Source organism: Moschus berezovskii, chromosome 15, assembly GCF_049115385.1.
Source record: "Moschus berezovskii isolate FMDL1 chromosome 15, NW_MosBer_1.0, whole genome shotgun sequence".
NCBI classification, from domain to species: domain Eukaryota; kingdom Metazoa; phylum Chordata; class Mammalia; order Artiodactyla; family Moschidae; genus Moschus; species Moschus berezovskii.
In genome coordinates, this window is record NC_142474.1 from 26,761,936 (window position 1) to 26,783,806 (window position 21,871).

The window sequence follows — 21,871 nt, forward strand, 5'->3', positions numbered from 1 at the left end:
ACAATGAGTAAAGGTAGCCAGACACAAAAAAGCACATCCCACACAACAATTCCATTCAGATGAAATCCTACAACAGGTAAAATTAAGCTGCAATGCAAAAATCAAGTCAGTGGTGGCCTGAGGAAATAACTCCCTAGGAAGAGGAGAAGGGGGTGTTTCTGGGCAGATGGAAGGTTTGTGCCCTGATACACACCCGCCAGAGCTGAGTGAATGTTACAGTTCTGATCTGGATGTTTAACTGTATGGAAATTAGACATCAATTCAATTTTTTTAATTAAAAAAGAAAATCATAGTAACTTCCTCTCCAAAGTAAGGAATTCTTGAGCCCAGGATGCTAGGCAGGAGTGGAGACTGCCCACCCACCAGGCACCCAGTTCTCACCGGCAGAAGATGAAGTTGAGGACCGGGCTGAGCTGGGCGAGGTCGGCCGGCCTGAGCTCATGGCTGATCTCCACGTTGTCCCCCGCCCGCAGCCTCACAGACGCCGTGTTCTCATCCACAAACACCTGCCACTGCAGGGAGGCCGCAAGGAGGAGCAGGAAGTCAACTGCAAAGACAGGAGGAAAGGGTCGTGGTCCTCAGGAGAGGCTGCCTGCCCACAGTCTGGACGTCCAAAGGGCAGGGAGCCACCTGGGGCTAGGACGGCTGAGTGTTCGCGCAGCGTGATCATCCTCCAGCATCACATGGGAGCCTTGTTGCCCCCATCGCCTTTGGTGGGGCACGTAAGACAGGAACACTGTGGGAGTTTGCAGAGGTCACCAGGAGCCCTCAAAGGTCACAAACTGTGCTGTGACCCGCTCACTCCACTCAAAGCGTGAATCCAAGCCACGGCAGAGAGACAACCGTGGCCCCAGTGAACCACCGGATTCCAGGGAAGGGGAGGGGTGCACAGGCTGGGTCTATCAGCATTTAATGGATGGATGGTGAATGAAAAAATGAATTTTGCACAGGATCAAATTCAACAAAAAGGTGAGAGATGGATGAAGGAAATAAAAACATCGGCCATCTCTACAGCTTCCAGTTACATCTTCTCCGTAAGACTCAGCCTGTGTTCAAGAAGCTGGCTGTTTTCTAGACTGAGATGGACAAATCCTGAAAAGAACACGGAGTGCTCACTCTGGGATGAGTAGGAGCTGACAACATCCATGTTTTGGAAGGACTTTCTTTGAGGCAACGCCTGGAAATCTGATTTGCAACTCAGCCATCCACTTTGTATTTAGGGTCTAATTGAATCTCTGGATTTTAAATCATCTATTGAAAAGTCCTTCCCCACCCCCAGCCCCATCAGAATAATGCTTATGAATTGAAATTCTCTCCGATGCAAGCATTTTTTAATTAGATTGAGACCTTGGAACCTGGTAACTATATTTCTTCGCTGAGTACTGTCTGGGTGATTACAGGAAGATGAAATGGATAAATATTGGAAGCAAGGTTGTCCCAGGTTCTCCAGCACCTGCCCAAGTGTACAGGTACTTGGACCCCCTCAGTACTCACGGAATAACAGATTGGCATCTGGCTTCTTAGCATAATCGGGGAGATATAACCACTTAATGAGATTTGAATGTATTTCTGTACTTGTGGTTCTCCATGGGTAATCTGTAAAGGAAGGAAGAACTGTCTTTTCATCATTATTTTTCTAAAGATCATCAAGTCTGTGTTCTAGTAATGTTTCTTTCAAATTATATGGAGTGACTAAGGTGTCGGATATGATTTTGGGTCAAGAGAAGGACTTTAAGTTCAGAGGATGCTAGGAACTGCTTCAACCTCAGGCCGCCGTCAGTTGACTTGCTTGGGGACCCTAAAGCAATCTACCTCGTGTTGCTGGGGGTCCTTCCTGGAGACAGCTGCCCACTCAGGCTCCATCTGCAGGGGGCAGACCTGGGTGGACTCCCTGCTCAATCCTCAGTCCTGCTGAGGATTTAGAGACAGGGGTTGAGCAAGGCTACAGGGTGAGGGGAAGGTGTGATCAGGCTAAAATCTTCAGCCTTGATCTGGGAGAAAAAGGGGTCAAAGGCAGGAGAGAGGGTGATGAGACCGTGCAAAGACGGGAAGGTAAGGAACAGGGAGCATATGGGGGAAGCAGACAGAGAAAAACAGAGGGAGGGCGGAGAGTGAGGGCAAGAGGAAGAGACAGGAGGAGAAGAGAGGACGTCAGGAAGGAGAATCTCGTGTTGGGAGGAGCCGAGGAGGAGCAGGGAGAGGAGGGAGGGGAGGGGGAGGGGGAGAGGGGAGCTCTGCTGGGAGAATAGGATGGAGACGATGGACATGTCCTCAGGGAGGGTCACTAGCAGTCAACACTTGTGTGAGCCAAGAAAATAGTACCCAAGAAGAGAGCAGAGACTCAATTTGACTCAGGACAAAGTTTTTGACCCTTTACTGTATGGGGACAGGAAAGATGACCCACACCAAAGTCCGCAAACAGGGTTCTCCTTGGTCCTGGGCCCCCAAGAGCCATTTTCCCCGGTGGAGAGGGGACAGCAGCTGGTACTCCCTTCCCACCCAGCCCAGCTCCCTCATCTGTTCAGTGGGGATGCAGACGTCTGACTGGCATGACCTGATAGGACTGCTGTGGGGAAGAGCAGGGAAAAGTGAAGGGTGTACGAGAAGGAAGGGCATCATCCCTCCTGCTTCCTGCTCTTTTCATTTTAATTTGCTTTTTTGGGCAAACCCTTCCTCTCATGGGAACTCTGGGTTAGCTCGGTGGAGCTGACTGGGCTGGGACCACATCATGGTGGCCGTTGATCCTCTAGAACCACATGGCCCTGATATTGGACCAAACCATCTCCGAGGCCCCGTGATTCCTCAGTGAAGCAACCTCCCTACAAAAGGCACAGAACCCTAGTTCCTCCACCTGAGGACCTGATACGTCCAGGGCCAAGTCAGCATTTGCCAAGACTCAGTGTTTCCACGGAAGAGTCCCATGGCAGGCAGGTTGGTTTACCTTTGCAGAGAGCAGGAGGCAGCCCCAGACACAGAAAATACTGGAAGATGATCAGACTGACCAGGAAACCACAGTATCTGGGCCAGACCTCAGCGATGGCTTTTCTCCGCCAAAGGTTCAGCAGATAAACCAGCCAGATGATGTGGATGAGGGCGTAGAAATCCATGCGCTGCCCCACGGTGTGGAGGGCGGCTACGAAACACAGCTGGAATGCAGGGCAAGAGAGGCAGATAAGGCCATGAACAAGCTAACAGTGGGGGCAGGAAGGGCTGTCTCCCCCCACCACTCCAGGATGAGATGGTGGTTGAGATCTGGGGATGGTGGGGAGCTGGGCTCATTTACTTGTTTTTGCTTTACTGCTTTTACAAAGCGCCCCTACAGCCCAGAAACTCATCACAATCATTTGATGCGTTAGCAAATTGGATGAATCACAAGATCAGTGTGTTCAAGATGGTCCAGAAAGAAAAAGGAGCAGTCTCAACTGCGAGGGGCTATGGAGACTGGGGGACAGACTGTGGTCAGCAATGTGGCTCCATAGGGCCCTCGGTGGGCCAGAGATTTAACAAGACAGCAAGGCAGAGGGCAGGGCCCCTTATAAAGACCCCTGGTCGTGAAAGTGGGACATTCCCACTGGCCAGAGATGGGGCAATCTGAGCACTATTGGGACAACAGTAACGATGGATTAAAATGCTGGAAACTCATTGGGCTTCTTGGAAGGGTCCTACAAAACCAACTCCCACATTTGAAAAATTTAAGCATTGTTCTTGACTTAAAAAAAAAGAACTGTATCTCAGGAAAATCAAATAGTTGGGGAGAGGATGTCTGTCTTCATAGAAGTCTTTAGTCAATAAACAAGGAGCTCATGATGGACCCAGAACACCCCCGTCTCACAGGAAACCATGGGGATGTGATCAGCAAAGTCCAGACGATGAAAAACCCCACAGCCTTTGATCAGTTTCCTTGATTACACAAATTGCAGGGATAGAAAGAGAATCTCTAGGTGAAGAGCTCAAAGGATGTATCAACCAAGTGACCAGTCACACTGTGTGGGGTCTATTTGGATCCTGACTGGGACAAATTTTCAAGTTATGAGCCAATCCGGAAAATCTGGACATAGATTTGATGTTTGATTTTGAGAAATGGTTCATTTTTCATGGGCAGGTAACGGTCTTGTTTTGTATTTTGGAGAATTTGCATCTTTGAGAGAGAAACACGGAAGTATTCATGAGGATGGCCTTTTCTTCAAAATAATGCCTGGGCCCCGGAGAGGCTTCCCTAGTGGCCCAGCTGGTAAAGAATCCACCTGCAATGCAGGAGACCTGGGATCGATCCCTAGGTCGGCAAGATCCCCTGGAGAAGGAAATGACTACCCACTCCAGTATTCTAGCCTGAGAAATCCCATGGACAAATGAGCTTGGTGGGCTATAGTCCATGGAGTTGCAAAGAGTTGGACACAACTGAGTGACTAACAGAAGGGTTCAAGGTGAGCCGTGAGTTGATCATTGCTAAAGGTGCTGAAGGATGCATGGCAACTGATGGTATGGCTCTCTCTACTTTTATATATGTCAGATGTTTCTCTTGTTTAAAGAAATAAAAAACAAGGAATTGATAAATGGAAGCAAAAGCAGAGAGGTCACCTCAAGCCCAAACTTGTAAAATCCAAAGTGGACGAAATACTTCAAGGCGCTCAGCAGCCCATGGTCCAGGTGCGCCCGGGTGACGGTGTCCGAGGTGGTGCTGGCGAGGTGCCCCGGCAGTCCTTCCCGAATTCGGTGGATGCTCTGGCGCTGGCTCACCGTCACCTCCAGAGTCGTCAGGGCCAGGACAGCCAGCTGGTTCTGCCAAGCACAGAAAACCCACATCAGTGCCATCTGGGGCAGAAGCCCAGTTTCCGGGGACTGCCCGCTAGGCAGACCACTTCGCTAGACACCCAGGCCCTCCACCTGCCATTCTCCAGCAGCACTGTGGTTTGGGTGATCAGCCCGCCAGGCTGCCCCCTCGAAACAGAAAACACTGGTTTCAGCACCAACTCTTATGAAGGGAGGGGAGCCTGCTTCTTCACTCAACCTGTCAGAAGGAGTAGATAACATCCCCTCCCTGTCTCCCAAACATTTCCTCACATTTCTCCCCATCAGAGATGCTCTCTGCAAATACAGAGGTATTGATTTTCCAATTGATCGAGGTGGAGAAAGCTTCATACAGTTATGACTCTTGACAAGCTGGGAATAAAAAGCCGATCATAATGAGTTCATTTACTTTGGTTGATTGTATTACTTTATAACACAAGCGTACACCAACACCCCCTTCCAAGGATGACTCCCTCTCGTAGCTGCCAGCTCTTCACAATGCTGCTGCTTTGTGCTGAAATTCATCTTGGGGCATGAGGTGTGAATTTAAAGACCTTCCTTCTCCAGCTGCATCTTTTTTTTCCCAATGCAATGGCCATTCTAAGGAATCTTTCCTGCACCCAGGATGACTTGATGGATGGAGGAAGAACCACTCAGACGTGGGGTTTATAAGAGGGTGTTTGTTGATGAGCGATGGAAGAAAGATGCAGTGAAAGCCTAATTGTTGGTTATAAATATGCTGTATTTTCCCTATCGATCATGTGACACGGAAGTGAAAAGGACTACCTTATTAGATCATATTTAGCCATAAGTATGCCCTGTGTGCTGTAACACGAGGCCACTTGCGAGAGACTGACCAATTATTCCAGATGAAGAGAGAGGTCTGTTCGGCGCCCCAGACTGTCCGAGTGGGTCCCGGTTCCTATGCAGATGTGGCCAGCCTCCTCGCCGCCTTTCATGCCCTTCATAGAGATTCTCTGTTCCAAGCAGCCTCCCGTGGCTGTGCGGAGACCCCAGTGCAAATTAGGAGATGCGGACTAAATAGGACTTCTGTTTGACGGCTTGGACGGCTGGCTGGTTCTTCTCCAGTAGCTTCTGGGGGCGATGTCTGGAGTTGCGTGGTAACCAGGGGAGGCTGACACGTCTTAAAATAAAGTGTCTGACAATGAACCTCTGCTCCCCGCGTTCCCAGGAAATGGATGAGGGCAGGGGGGCTGCCTGCGGTGACTCGGAGGACAGCAGAGCCTTGTTGTCAATCTTCTCGGGTGGCTTGTTAAACCGGTTCTGCTCTTCCCTGACTTCCTAACAGTGCGCACTTAACGCCATGCCTTCCTCTTTGAGGAGCAAGGGTGGCCTCCCTGCCGCGTGGAGTGCAGCCGGGTCATGGGGCCCCTCGCCCATGGTCTCCTTCCGGGAACAAGTTCTAGAGCTGGGCCAACATGGCTTCCTCCTTCTGGGGGTGACCTGAGCCCTCTGGATCCCAGGCCTCCTCTGAGAAGTGCCCTTGGCGGAGGGCAAGGGGCAGAACCCAGAAGCAGACGCAGGGTTGTCCTGGGAGGATGCCAGGGTCAGGGCCCCAGGCTCAGCTGGTTACCATCAGCACCCCAACTTCTGCACTAGAGACATTCCAGCACTTTGGTCCCTACCTGCTTGGACACCAACCTCCTTTCATGCGCTACCTAAGTCTTCTCTGTTCTAGACTGAGGTCTGGGAACTCTTGACAAGCCGGAGAGAGGGGGCATGTGTGCCCACCTCCCTCCACGCACCTGCAATTGCTACATGGTCTCCTACTGCTTTGGGGGGACATCCCCACTTCCTGCTTCTCAGGTGTGACCCTGCAGGATGGCCTGTTCCAGCCAGAAGGTGACCCTGAGCTGGCTCTCATTCCTGCCCTGCTGTTACCGCTCTGTGTGACCGCAGACAAGTGCTTCAGCCTTTCTGAGCCTCAGAGTCATTGGAAGTAGGGCCCCCCACACTCAAGTCACAAGGTTGAGCTGAAAGAGTGAGGATCACAAGCAAATCCCTTGCAAACTCCCAGCACGTTGGAAGAGGCCCCAGAAGGGGAGCAATTAATCTCCCCACCTACACAGGCAAGGCGCGACCAGACTTCGATTTTGGCTGAGTTGTTTAATTTTCACTTCTGCTAACAGCCTGCCTTTAATGTCACCTCTGTCCTTATTCATTCCTGGCTTTCCGAGCCACCACGGAAACCTCTCTAGGCAAAACAGTAAAAGAGAATGATAAGTCGGAGCCAGGTTCATCGCGGTAATATATAACTTGGCCACCAAAGCAATTACTTAATGTAATGTTCCCTGGGAAGGAAGGGGACACTGAGTTTATGGAGAGGGTGCCCACTGCGTGCCTGGCCTGGCCAGCTTCTCCATCTCGTCCCGTCCTCCCTGGCGCTCAGACCCGGAGGTTCACGCTGCTCTGACATCCCCGTTTGTCTGCTCCCGCTAATCATGGACTGTGATGTCATCCCTACCTTCAGACAAGGCAGTGTTCTGCCGTCACACTTCCTTAATGCTCCGAGCCACTCTGCCGGGTCCACAGGCTGTAGTAAGGCCATCAATCCTCCGGTGAGCGGGGCTGGTGGGCGCGTTCTGTTTGCTCGCCACACCTTGGGGGGATGCAGAAATGATGACGGGGCACTGGGTGGTGTGGATCCCAAAAGCAACTCAGCTACAGGGTTGCCTGGGAAGGACTTCAGCTGAAAGACCCCAAGCAAGGCCCTGTGCCTCAGTTTCCCCATTTGTAAAAGAGCCAGATGGATCAGACAGCCCTTCTGGCACCTTCATTGGGCTTCCCCCCCCACACTCCCCAAATACAGAGGGGTGGCTGGGCATCAGCTCCCTCTGGGCCCGGAGGTCCTGGCCCCCAGGCCGGTGGTTTCCCCTTACCTCTTGATGCACTGTTCACAGGCTGGGCACAGGGTGGTAGTGGGGGCTCTCCTACCTGCCCAGTCCCCTCCCTGTGCCTGCCCCACCCCCACCCTTCCTTCCCAGATTTAGCAGTGTCCTTTCCACCCTCCTCCCACCACCTCCAGCCCCAGGGTGTCTGTGTCCTTGCATGTGTTCATCTGTCCCTTTGGAATCTCATCTGCAGCATCTCCCAAGCACTCACCCCCAGCACAGTGCCCAGTGCAGAGCGGGCTTGCCATCAGAGTGTGCTGAATGATTAAATGGACATAGTATGGCTCTTTGTTGAGTTGTTCACAACCTTCCCAAATGGGCCTCAACTGTCTCCTTGAGAAGGCCGAGATTGCACTAGCTGGCTTTTCCCAGACACAACAACATTGTATTTTGATGGGTCCTCTGACAACTCTCCTTAGAGAGAGGAAGGCAGTTGCTGGAGAGGTGAGAATTCAGTCCCTGCCTTTGCCTGGAGCCCTCCTGTCCGGCCAGGAAGAAGCTCCGGCTCCAACGGAACTCACCTGTGTGCAGTTTGAAGCATAGGCAGAGGGTACGACCCACTTCAGCTGGTACATCACTTTGCAGACCACTATCACACATGCCCAGACTGTGGAAACACGGGATGTGAAGGGGCGTAATGTAGAATAGGGCAGGGACAACACCCAGAGGATGTGAAACACGGAGTTCATCAAGGAAACCTACAAGGAAAGTGTTGAAGTCTGTGAGCACCTTGGCTTGGCTCTTATTCCCTGCCTGTGATCTGAGCAGCTCAAATTAGGGGGGAAATGAGAGTTAAAAATACACCCACTGGACCTTCCATAAGAGGTCAACACCATGCAGAAGAAAGAGAAGGGTCTTAGAACCTGAGGGCAATGGTCCTCCTGAAAACCACTGACCTCCTGCAGGGTGAGCCAGACGACCATGGGGGCCACGAGCTTAATGCTATGTGTTTCCAGCACACGCCTCAAGAATGCCTGAGTTCCATTCACCATTTCTAGAAACTTCTGAAAGCCAGCAGTCAGCTTGTCAATTGCCAAGTCCTGATCACTCGTTTCCTCCTCTGGGGGAAGAGAAAGGCTTTGACCAGATGTCCCTGGTGTTGTCGTGGGGTCTGGCTTTGTTGTTGAAAACAATGGGAAGAAGTCTGCATCTCAAAGGAAGCCAGAACAAAGCAGAAAAAACTAGGAAGACCGTGCTTTTTTTTTTCCTAAAGAAAGCTGTTTTTCAATAATACGGAGTGCCTGTGACCAGGCCCTTTGTCCCCACACTGGCTTCCCTTCTCTCTGCTGTTGGAGCTGTCTACACGGCCCTCTCTCCACACCCCAGGTGCCGGTAAACACTCCTGTTTCCCCTCTATACCAGGGCTGTTTCTATAAAGATGAGTGCACGTGTGTGCTCAGTCATGTCTGACTCTTTGCGACTCCATAGACTGTAGCCCGTCAGGCACCTCTGTCCATGGGATTTCCCAGGCAAGAATAGTGGAATATGTTGCCATTTCCTGCTCCTGTGGCTCCTGCATTGGCAGGTGAATTCTTTACCACTGAGCTACCCGGGAAACCCCATATCGTCAATATTTCAGACTCAGGTCACAGTGTCTGGGCCACACGCTCTTGCAGCACTAAAGCACCTCCAGGCCATATGTAGATGGGTGTGGCCTTATCTGCAAAGTCAGGAGGTTCAGATTTTGCCCTGGGGCCACAGTTTGCTGACCAGGCTTCCTTAAGAGAGGGGCACCAATTATTTCCCTCTGTCCCTTCAATGCTCAGCACCTTGCCTGGCACACAAAGCACCGCCCCCCCACCCCCCACCCCCGCCATCTCCCTACCAAATACTCAGAGCCATGGATGGAGCATGAATGAAAAACAAACTGCCCAAGGGGTGTTTAAGTGTGTACTTTGACAAAATGAAAGACACTAGCGTGTGTTGAGCGCTCAGAATATGTCAGGTGCCATGCTAAATGTCCTCCCATCCGTTTCTTGTCTCTGTCCAAACCACAAGCAGAATCAACAACAAGCATGGCCCCCACTTCCTTGTAAGCAGTGGCTCCCCAGGTAAGAAAACCAGACCCTGGGAACCTCAGTCGCTTGTAACTTAAATACTGTCTTTTAATTGAAAATAAAATGTCAGCCGTCTGCCCAGCTGCTGTCAGAATCTGCAGGTCCAACTGATGTGAATGGGCTCCCCATCGGGCATGGGAATGAACATGGGCAGGAGGAAACAGGCAGATGGCGCAGGGCATTGACATCCCACCCCTCCTCACACCTGGGACACTTGGCCTGGCCCCAAAATAAAATGCAAAGACAGTATGCTGAGACCATGTTGAATCAGGGAACCAGGTCAACAATCGGTAGATTATTTTTTTGTTTTAATGAATCAACCATTTGCCTGGGTGCCCAGAATTCTTGGCAGCTCTGGTGAGGAGCCACCGGGCAGTGTCATGTAGGGCTTCTAGGTGAAAGAGGCATCTCCCACCTGCTGGTGCCTTCCTCCCCAGCCTTCCAGACTCATCAACCTTCCACTTGGAAGTGCTGGCTTTGTCGGCACAGTTCTGAGTGGCCTCCTCTTCCCCGCTGCGTCGTAATCTGAAAACCAAAGGCAGAGAACTAAGGGACTTTCAAGCAGGGGGACTGGATACCAACTCATTAGCCTGTTATCAAAGCCCATAAGCGCAATGGGTCCATGCCATGAGCAGACATGGGTAGGGGACAGAGTCAAGGACTTGGCCATAAGGGGAAAGTTGTGTTTGACCTGCACCATCAGGAATCAAATTTATGCTTTGCTCAGGGCACCATTGACTCCAGAAATCAATTTCTGGAAAAGAATGCATTTTCTCTGACTCTTTAGTTCTTACCTCTTCTGAAGTTTCCCAGGTATAACCTTAAGCCTGAAAGAGACACACAGAGAAAGCTCTATTTATAAAAGTATTCCTTTCTTATTGGCGTTATTTAAACAGCAAACTCTAATAAATTTTTAAGAGTTTACTCATTTGTTATATTGACTGGACAAAGCACCATTGCTGTTGTTTAGTTGCTAAGTTGTGTCTGACTGCGATCCCATGGACTGCAGCATGCCAGGCTTCCCTGTCCTTCACTATCTCCTGTAGTTTGCTCAGATTCATGTTCATTGAGTCAGTAGTTTAAAAAGGAATTCAAAGGGCACAAAGGGTACACAGTGAAAAGCAACTCTTCTTCACACCTCTGTCTCCGTCCCCAAGGCAAGCACCATGACAGATCTCTTGTGCACAAAAGACACATACTTCATATATTCAATGTAGGCCTGTGTGTGCAGATATCTTTTCCTTGGACGAATGGGGGCACATTCTATATACAGTGTTCTGCCCCTTGTTTTTGCCACTCGGCCATCTAGCTTCAGTCTCACTCCAGATCAGCACTCTCCTCCTCCCTCTCTCAAAGCATCCTAGATTCTGAGACACACCATCATTTGCTTAGTCAGTCCCCTAAGGATGGGCATTGATTCTCTGCTGGAATTTTTGTAAAGAATGAGATCAACACCTGAGTGCTTCAGGGAACAGGGCAGCTGAGCCAGGGGCAGCTCATCTGAGGCACCCGACACAGGGCATGGTCCCTGGGGAGAGCACACCTCGCAGGAGGAATTTTAAAGACAGGCACTCACACGTCTGGCAGAAGATGCACGTCGGTTTCCTTCCTGTTGCCGGGGGAGACAAATCATAGGGCGCTTAGGTTGGAAGTACAGCGGGGGCAGGAGCACGTATTATGTTGCCATGGCAACCCAGTCCCCAAACATGATCAGCCACCTCTGAAAACCCTCACCCCTTCACGCCATCCCAGTTGACCCAGGGAGGCCTGGAGGCCTCAAAAGAGAACCCTTCTCCCCAGTGTTCCCCTCTCCACAGCAGGCATCCTTTCCGAATTACACATAATTTGGGGGATGGAGGGCAGGGTGCAGTGGAGGAAAGAGAGCCCTGCTCACAGGCAGGGCCTCCCAACCCCACCCAGGGACCAGCTGGCTCCCAGCACCCTTTCTTTTCTCTAAAGCTTTCACATCCCACCTTGGATACGAACAAAGCCAAGTAAAAACTAAAATCAAACCGCATGATGTTGACAAAACAGAGTATTTTACAACCCCCAGGGAGAAAAAGAATCAAGGCGTAGTATTTTGTGTACTTTTTCACAAAACATGTTAGGAGCGTGGCAGCGTTTGATCCAAAAAACAGATGCAGGCCTTGAGGCCTTCAGAAGGCCACAGCCTCCCGCCTAACTTTTGAGTGAGAAAGCAAATTGCTCTGGCGACGCACCACCTTCTAAAATAAGAATTCTGCACAATATCCTATCCTATTAGTGACTCAAATTTTAGAAAGCCTTTAAAAGCCAAGTTACACAGCCAATATCTTAATTTAGTTAGAGGCCAAAACGGTAAAAACGAAAATAAAACAGACCCTCGGGCCTGCAGACCATCTGACAGGCAGACGGTGCTGACCCAGAGAGTCGCAGCAAAAGCCAAGTGCACATTCCCGCCCAGAAGCCCCTGGCCTGGTCCGTAGACCCTCCAGAGACACACAGGGTCTAACTTTCCCCACCAACATCTGCAGAACACCTACAGATGGATGACTCAGTGCACCGGCCTGACTCTGAGCCTGCCATTAGCACAATCTTCAAAGGCTGCCCCGGGGACAGTGGTACCTGTCAGATGAGCCCTTCCATGTAATGGGGCTACTATGCAGGCTGGTGGTCTTCCTAAGGTCTTCATTACAGTAACGACACTGGAGGACACCTGCCAGCAGGAGCGCAGTGGGCAACAGGAGCTCAGCAAACAGCGTGGCCGCATGGAACCGCTGCAGGCCCAGGTCTCGGAGCCTGGAATGGATCAAGGTCCAGAGGCTGCTATTCCCTGGCTCCTGCCTTCCTTGAGGGGCCCAACTGCCCTTTCTCTCTCTCTCTTTTAAAAGACATATTTATTTACTTGGGGGGCATCCCTAGTGACTCAGACAGTAAAGAATCTGCCTGCAATGCGATAGACCTAGGTTTGATCCCTGAGTCGGGAAGATCCCCTGGAGAAGGAAACGGCTACCCACTCCTGTATTCTTGCCTGGAGAATTCCATGGACAGGGGAGCCTTATGAGCTATACAGTCCACGGGATTGCAAAGAGTCGGACATGACTGAGAGACTAACTCTACTTCTTTCTATTGATTTACTTGGCTGCGCTGGGTCTTAACTGTGGCACGCAGGATCTTATTTGTGCCATGTGGGATCTGGTTGCCTGACCAGGGATCGAACCCAGAGTTCCTACATGGGGAGCATGGAGTCTTAGCCACTGGACCACCAGCAAAGTCTTTATCAGTTCAGTCGCTCAGTTGTGTCCAACTCTTTGTGACGCCATGGACTGCAGCACACCAGGCTTCCCTGTCCATCAGCAACTCCTGGAGCTTGTTCAAACTCATGTCCATCGAGTCACTAATGCCATCCAACCATCTCATCCTCTGTCATCCCCTTCTCCTTCTGCCTTCAATCTTTCCCAGCATCGGGTTTTTCCAGTGAGTCAGTTCTTCACATCAGCTTTAGCATCAGTACTTCAATGAATATTCAGGACTGATCTCCTTTAGAATGGACTGGTTTGATCTCCATGCAGTCCAAGGGACTCTCAAGAGTCTTCTCCAACATCACAGTTCAAAAGCATCACTTCTTCTGCATTCAGCTTTCTTTATGGTCCAGCTCTCACATCCATACATGACTACTGGAGGAACTGTAACTTTGACTAGATGGGCCTTTGTTGGCAAAGTAATGTCTGGTTTTTAATATGCTGTCTAGGTTGGTCATAGCTTTTCTTCCAAAGAGCAATTATCTTTTAATTTCACGGCCGCAGTCACCATCTGCAGTTTGCAGCCCAAAGAATAGTCTCTCACCGTTTCCATTGTTTCCCCATCTATTTGCCATGAAGTGATGGGACCAGATGCCATGATCTTAGTTTTCTGAATGTTGAGCTTTAAGCCAACATTTTCACTCTCCTCTTTCACTTTCATCAAGAGGCTCTTTAGTTCTTCTTCACTTTCTGCCATAAGGGTGGTGTCATCTGCATATCTGAGGTTATTGATATTTCTCCCGGCAATCTTGATTCCAGCTTGTGCTTCCTCCAGCCCAGCGTTCCTCATGATGTGCTCTGGGTATAAGTTAAATAAGCAGGGTCTTGATAAGAAAGTGACATTTGATTGTGAGGGGTCCTGGAGAGCCTTGTTGTTGTTCAGTCCACTAAGTGTGTCCAGCTCTTTGCGACCCCATGGGCTGCAGCACGCCAGCCTCCCCTGTCCTTCACTGTCTCCCAGGAGAGTTAATGATGGCTAAAGTCCTGAGGCAGTTGGCCATGTGTACAACCCCACGTGGAATAATTATAATAGTGCGACTCGGTATGGGGAGAAGCAATGGGACAAAACTCCTGGATTATGATAGACATGGAAGACAGGTGATCCAGAGAATTTTAGATTATCAGCAGGGCCTGTGAATCCTAAAATGAAAACATCGCGTGGCCTATCCACAGAATCTTTGTCTGATCTAGGAAGGAGACTTCCCAGGGCCCTGGGACAAAATTGGTCATGAAATGCCTCCCAGACGTTGGTTGCATTTATGACCGAGAGGAGGCGCTGTGGACAAAGAACTCACTTGCCACACCAGGAAACACAGGATGCTGGGGTCATCAAGTTTCAGTCACGGCAGCCACCCTCCCCACCCCCACTCCAAGATGTACCCTGAGGGGATTCAGTAGGGAGAAAACGGTGCTAGCCCTAGAATCCGGCTCTTTGCCACAGTTCTGTGGCAGGTGGGCTCACATGACCGGAAGCCCAGCGCCCTCACCTGAACCTCTGGCACGTGTGCTCTCAGCATAAGCTGACTCACAGCTAAAACTCAGGCTGCGAGCTGAGGACGGGGTTTGCCTGAGTCTGGTGAGATCCCAAGATGGGAACATCCTGGGGTTTCAAGACCATGGGTCCTGAAATCCCGACAGAACAGGAGGGACCTGGCAGCAAAATCTCGAGGGGCTCCTCTTCCTGGGCTCTGATCTTGAAAGTTGGAGCTGCCAGAGGCATCTCCCCAGACCTGGAGGGGCTCGGGAGCTTTACAGAGATGCCCAGAGAGCACAGAACCAACTAGAAAAGCCCCCTCCCCATACATCAGCCCAGGGCCTAAGACATTCTTACCCCTCTTCAGACAGTCCTAGGGTTTCATTGAAAAATCCAGAAACAGCTTGAAACTGGAAAGTGTAGACTGTGAAAAGGACCACTATGGAGTAAGAGACGACGACCATCCAGAAGCACTTGGATCTCCTTCTCCAGGAATTATAGTGTATCTGCAATTCAGACACAGTCCTGATACAGGCGAGGCAGGTTTAGAGAGGTGAACAGGGCAGGGGCGGCCATGACCAGAAGGGCCACAGGGGAGTGTACAGGGACCAGCTCCCTGTGCAAAACTGTTCTTTCCAACAGAAATCTTTGCTGCTTGGAGCCCAGGCTCATTCCTTATACACTTACACGCACATACACATACATACATGGGCTTCCCTGGTGGTTCAGATGGCAAAGAATCTGCCTGCAATGCAGGAGACCCAGGTTTGATCCCTGGGTCAGGAAGATACCCTGGAGAAGGGAGTATTAACCCTCTCCAGTATTCTTGCCTGGAGAATTCCAAGGACAGAGGAGCCTGGCAGGCTACAGTCCATAGGGTTGCAAAGATTTGGATATGATTGCACAACTAACATTTTCACTTTCATATATATATATATATACACATATATACACACACACATATATATATATATATACACACACATATATACACACACTCATATATATATATACACACACACAGATACACACACATACATATATACACACACACATATAGACACACACACATATATACGCACACTCATATATATATATACACACACACACAGATACACACACACACACATATATACACACACACATATATATATACACACACACATATATACGTACACTCATATATATATATATACACACATACACACACACATATATACACACACACACACATATATATACACACACACATATATATGCACACTCATATATATATACACACACACACACACAGATACACACACACACACACATATATGTACATTTATTTTGCTGCATCGGGTCTTAGTTGTGATGTATGGGATCTTCAGCTGCGGCATGCAGGATTTATTTCCCTGACCAGGGATCGAACCCAGCCCCCCTGCATTGTGAGTGTGGAGTCTTAACCACTGGACCACCAGGGAAATCCCCCAGCTTAGTCTTATATGAGGGTCTAGATAAGTTTTAATGAGACATGCCAAGTGAAGTCAGGGGTCCAGGCCTTCAGTTAAGTTTCCTGCGGAAAAGCAAATCTCAGCATTGGGAAGGGTAACCCCCTGCCCAACCCGCTTCCCCCAGACAGCCAGGAAGCTGAGGCATTGGGAGCTCTGTCTGTACACTGGGCAGCCCAGGTGGCATTGGAAATTGATCTCTCCCTCTGTCTGTGGTTCCCGTGATCCCCACACTCTCTCTCCACCCATGTGTTGGAATTGCTCACGTATCTGGAGGCAGGGTTGGCGCGTCTGGTCATGGAACAGGCTGTGTGGCCTTGTTGATAAATGTGAATGGGCACCTGGGTCAGAGGCTTGGCCGAGCAGCTGTGGATGTGAAGCCTGTGAGCTTCGTGGTCCCCCCTCCATAAGGAGAGTGCCAGCCCTGAGGCAGCCCCGCACGGCAGGGCCAGAAGTCAGAAAGCAGAAGGCGGAAGCAGCCTGGGGTAGAGAGACAGGGCAGGGACTGGGGGTGTAGGGTCCCCCCGGGGTTCACCTGGTACCAGGCCACCCAGAACAGGAAGAGGAGGACATAGATGACCCTGTATACCACCACCTTGCCGGCAAAGCTGACGGCAAAGAACAGGGCGGCACCAAGGCAGACCCCGTACTCGACTAGGAGACTCTTGAGGATGGCGGCAGGAACGCTCAGTAGGATGCTGCAGGGCCCTGTGCAGGGGGAGAGGCAGGGAAGCACTCAGATTTCTGGGACACCAGCCACAGTGCTTCCCTGTTTCCTTGTGACAGGAGCCTGCAGGTCTAACTCCACTGAGAGACAGGTGGGGGAGGTGGTGTCTCCAGGGCTGGGAACACTGGACTCTGAACCATGAGGGCTCAGAGAGCCTTCCCCAAAGGTCCCTCCCATCCAGGGGCATCACTCTGCTCAGGAAGGGGTTGTGGCTCATATCTCATCTGGGGTCAGAAAGTTCTAGATCTGAACTCTTGTTCAGATTGCTGGGCACCTCCTGGACCACAGGCTGCCCTTGCACCCCACTCTGAGTTTCTGGGCGTGACCCAGGTCACCTGGAACCACTCCTGTGTGTCTTTGGAGAGCCAGCAAGGAACCAGCTAAAGGCAGACCAGAAACAAGGGCCTGGAGGTTCATTTTACCCTAAGATTCTGGGATTCCTGGGGGAAATGGTCAACTCCAAACATGCATGGCCTGAGAAAGGGCAGGAGCCAGTCCATCCAGGGTCCTCACCGCTCACGTCCCCGAGGTCCCCTCTCCAGGCCTCCTCCTCCGCCGGCCTCCGGCTCTTGGAGACCCACAGCCGCAGCAGCAGCCAGAACACAGATGCACAGAGACTCTGCATGGAAACATGCGCTTCCTTTACGGCTCACCCTGGACCTCCCGGACAAGACATGGGTCTCCCTCCCGCCACAGGGGCTGGGGCTGGAAACAGGCTTCTGTCTCTCAGAGCCCTGTCGTCTAGGATGCAAGAGTCGAAGCAACTCCATGGAAGAGGGCGTCAGGGGCCGGATGGAACGTGTCACCCCACAGCCTGGTGCACCTCAGGTTCACATCACCCATGCCCCTCGGAGACAACGGGGGTCAGTGAGGAGGTGCTCATGATGTTCCTCCTGCATCTTGTGGAGTGAAGACAAAGGCACACAGGGTCTCCTGGACCTGGGCGCTGAGCCAAGGTGGACACCCCTGGCCCTGCCTTCTCCTCCGCCCCCGTGCCCCACTGTTCCCAGCCCTCAGCTGCGGTCTTTTCTGAAATGTTAAATCCCCTGGCCCCAACCCCATCCCCAGAGCTCACTTTGGCACCCAGTTGGAGACATGGCTGCAGGTAGGGTTTCAGGTCCAGGTCGGTGAGGAGCCAGCCCGGGACCCCAGGGAACAGCTCCTCTCGGGACACACGGAGGCCCGCCACGAAACTGAGGACGATCAGGAGGTTGGTGTAGCCGACCAGGAAGGGTGTACTTCTCAGGGCCAGGCGGCAGGGGTCCCGGGCCATCCAGATGACACAGGCCCAGAGCAGCAGCAAGCAGCCTGGCCAGCCTGTGAAGCAGACGCTCCACACCTGCATAGAGGCAGCTCCTCTCAAAGCACGTCTCAAGGATCAGGGCCTCTGAGCCTGCTTAAAACTTCAGGGCTTCCCTGGTGGTCTGGTGGTTAAGAATCCGCCTTGCAATGCCAGGGCCACAGGTTCGATCCCTGGTCTGGGAAGACCCCACATGCTGAGGAACAGCTAAGCCCATGCACCACAACCACTGAGCCAGTGTTCTAGAGCCGGGGGGCTGCAACTACTGAGCCCATGTGCGGCAACCACAGAAGCCTGGTCACCTAGAGTCCGTGCTCCACAACAGGAGAGTAGACCCTGTGTGCTACAACTAGAGAAAGACTTCATGCAACAAAAAAGACCCACCAAAGCCAAAATTAAATAAATAGATAAATCTTTAAAAAACAAAAACTTCATATCCAAATCCAGCCCCACCCCCTACACCCAGCCCCATATTTGGGCAGATAAGCAGGGCTTCTGTGCAGCAGCCATTAGTATGGTCCCTCTCTCAAGTCTACTTTGGATAAATGCATTTACTCAACAGCCAAAGCTCCCTTTCGAGCAGGGTAGTGGGGGACTCAGGGTTTCCAGCCATACTCTCCATCTCAGAGCCACTGTGGGGAGTTACATCCCAACAAGAGAGGATGGCTGGTACAGCCCAGCCCTCCCCAGAGACCCTCTAAAACCAGGAGACTTGTTCCTTACAAGAGGTGTTTCCTTCCCTTATAATGGTGATGTAAGCTTGGCCATACCAGTGATAAGGACAAGCAGAAGCATTTTACCACAAAAAAAAGAAAAAAAAGCCTCTCTGAGAAGGACACATGGGCCTCCAACCCAACCCCTCCTGCCCTCAGGCCCCGGTCAGGACACCCCCAGTTCGCATGGGATCTTTCATCAAATATGCCAAGTGCTTTCCAGCTTTCTGAGCTTCATTGCAAGTGCCAGGACCCAAAAATATACGATGGAGAAAAAATAGTCCCTTCAGTAAGTGGTGTTGGGAAAGCTGGACAGCCTCGCGTAAATCAATGAAATTAGAACACTCCCTCACACCATATACAAAAACCCAAAACGGTTTAAAGATCTAAATGTAAAACATGACACCGTAAAACTCCCAGAAGAAACACAGGCATTTTCAGACATAAATCGTAGCAACATTTTCTTAGATCAGTCTCCCAAGGCAAAAGAAATAAGAGCAAAAACAAACAAATGGGACCTAATCAAACTTAAAAGCTTTTGCACAGCAAAGGAGACCATCAACAAAACAAAAACAACCTACAGAATGGGAGAAAATATTTGCAAATGACGCAGCCAACAAGGGCTAAATTTCCAAAATACACAGCTCCTGCAGCTCAATATAAAAAAAAAAAAAATCAATCAAAAAATGGGCAGAAGACCTAAGTAGACATTTCTCCAAAGAGCACGCAGAGGGCCAACAGGCACATGAAACGATGCTCAGCATCACTAATTATTAGAGAATGCAACTCAAAACTATAATGAAGTATCATTTCACAGTGGTCAGAATGCCCATCACCAAAATGTCTACAAATAAGAAATGCTAGAGAGGGTATATCGGAGAAGGCAATGGCAAGCCACTCCAGTACTCTTGCCTAGAAAATCCCATGGACGGAGGAGCCTAGTAGGCTGCAGTCCGTGGGATCGCTAACGGTCGGACACGACTGAGCAACTTCACTTTCACTTTTCACTTTCACACATTGGAGAAGGAAATGGCAACCCACTCCAGTGTTCTTGCCTGGAGAATCCCAGGGACGGGGGAGCCTGGTGGGCTTCCATCTAAGGGGTCACACAGAGTCGGACACGACTGAAGTGACTCAGCAGCAGCAGCAGAGAGGGTATATAGAGAAAAGGTAACCCTCCTACACTGGTAGAAATGTAAATTAATGCAGTCACTATGGAGAACAATATGGAGGTTCCTTAAATAACTAAATATAGAACTACCGTTTGATCCTGTAATGCCACTCATGGACATATATCTGGAAAAGACGAAAACTCTAATTCAAAACCATGCATGCACCCCAGTGTTCACATCAGCACTATTTTCAACAGCCAAGACATGGAAGCAACCTAAATGTCCATTGTCAGATGAATGGATAAAGAATATGTGGTGTGCATATATATATATATATGCGCTTAGTCACTTCAGTTGTGTCTGACACTTTGCAACCCCGTGGACTGTAGCCCACCAGACTCCTCTGTCCATAGGATTCTCCAGGCAAGAATACTGGAGTGGGTTGCCACGTCCTCCTTCAGGGATCTTGCTGACCTAGGGATCAAACCCAAGTCTCCTGCGGCTCCTGCACTGCAGGTGGATTCTTTGCCATTGAGCCACCAGGGAAGGTCTCTCTCTCTCTCTATATATATATATATATATGTATACATGTATATACATACATACATATATATATGTATGTATAATGTAGTATTTCTCAGCCATAGCAAAGAATGAAATAATGCTGTTTGCAGCAACAGGGATGGATCTAGAGATTATCGTACTAAGTGAAGTAAGTCAGACAAAGCAAAACAAGTATAATATGCTATCACTTATATGTGGAATCTAAAAAGAATGATACAGGTAAATCTATATACAAGACAGAAATAGACTCACAGACATAGAAAACAAACATGGTTACCAAAGAGGAAACGGAAGCAGGGGAAGGATAAACTAGGAGTTTGGGATTAACAGATTAAAACTACTATATATAAAACAGATAAGCAACAAGGATATACTATAGAACACAAGAAACAATAACCAATATCTTATAATAATCGTAATGGAAAATAATCTGAAATATATATGTGTATCACTGAATCCTTTTGCCATACATCTGAAACTAACACAACATTATAAATTATCTGTTGGTGTGCGCGTGCATGCTCAGCCTACCTCCCCAGGACTCACCATCATGGTGATCAGTGCAGGGACATGGCTATGCCTTGTGGCGAGGTGACCCAAGACCGAGATGCAGCTCAGCCCCGACTCTGTAGGGGTGGCAGTGGCAGAATGTCCTGTAAGCAAAGGGCACCAACAGGCTTCAGGTGGGGGTTGGGTGGGGCTGTGGCAAGATAGACACACCCAAGTCTGTAACCTGCAGGGGACTGTCAGAGGTTCTGTCCGCAGAGCAGGGAGGGATCAGATCACCTCACAGCTCCTGTGCCCACCCAAGAGCAGCCTGGCCAGCATCGGCCCTACCACCCCCCTACACCGCCCCCCCAAACAGAGAGCACACCCTTTGAGTCCTGCCTGAACCTATCCATGAGCCCAAAAGCACCTTTGCCAACACCCCGAAGCCAACGTGGTGGACGTGAGCGCCCACTCCTGGAGCCCTTGAGGACCTGGCAGTTCATTGGTTCTCAATGGATATTTCCAGAATAAGTGAATGAGATGAATGTCTCCGCTGCAGCAGCCCAGTGCAGGTTTAGGGATTCTCTCTAAGTGGTCCATGGTATGCCATCACTCAGGAAGCTATTATTGTGTGTCTTCTGTATGCCCAGCTTGTGCTGGGCACCACAGGGATCACTAAGCAGCATCAGCCCCATCCTCCAAGGAGTTAAAACCTAGTTGGACAGAAGGTTCTGGGAACTCGTTGGAGGACCAGGGAAAGTGACTCTTGGTAACGAGTGTGTCTGTGCTGCTGGGAACCTCTTTCCCAAAAGGAGGTGAGGACAGGAGATGGGAACCTAACTGCACTCATGACTCAGGTCATCACGGCCTTGTGAAGGACACTCTAGAGTTCTCAACCAAGGGTGGCTTTGCCCCTCCCTGCCCCAGGGGACACTTGGTAGGGTCTAGAGACATGCTGGCATGA

At 50.4% G+C, this 21,871-nt stretch overlaps 1 protein-coding gene across 1 annotated transcript in view; it reads right to left on the reverse strand.

Moving 5' to 3' along the window:
• Positions 1-377: 377 nt before the first annotated feature.
• LOC148775394 (piezo-type mechanosensitive ion channel component 2-like) overlaps positions 378-21,871 on the reverse strand; it is a 37,676-nt gene continuing 16,182 nt past the window's right edge. Inside the window, exons 11-23 of the mRNA XM_088843652.1 lie at positions 20,965-21,071; positions 17,805-18,068; positions 17,243-17,348; positions 16,545-16,710; positions 12,396-12,535; positions 11,267-11,366; positions 10,173-10,282; positions 8,597-8,760; positions 7,274-7,408; positions 4,579-4,779; positions 2,942-3,146; positions 1,495-1,596; positions 378-547 (exon numbers count right to left, since the gene is read on the reverse strand). Of these exons, the coding sequence (XP_088699778.1) occupies positions 378-547; positions 1,495-1,596; positions 2,942-3,146; positions 4,579-4,779; positions 7,274-7,408; positions 8,597-8,760; positions 10,173-10,282; positions 11,267-11,366; positions 12,396-12,535; positions 16,545-16,710; positions 17,243-17,348; positions 17,805-18,068; positions 20,965-21,071 (1,970 nt within the window). The remainder of the gene's footprint in view (positions 548-1,494; positions 1,597-2,941; positions 3,147-4,578; positions 4,780-7,273; positions 7,409-8,596; positions 8,761-10,172; positions 10,283-11,266; positions 11,367-12,395; positions 12,536-16,544; positions 16,711-17,242; positions 17,349-17,804; positions 18,069-20,964; positions 21,072-21,871) is intronic.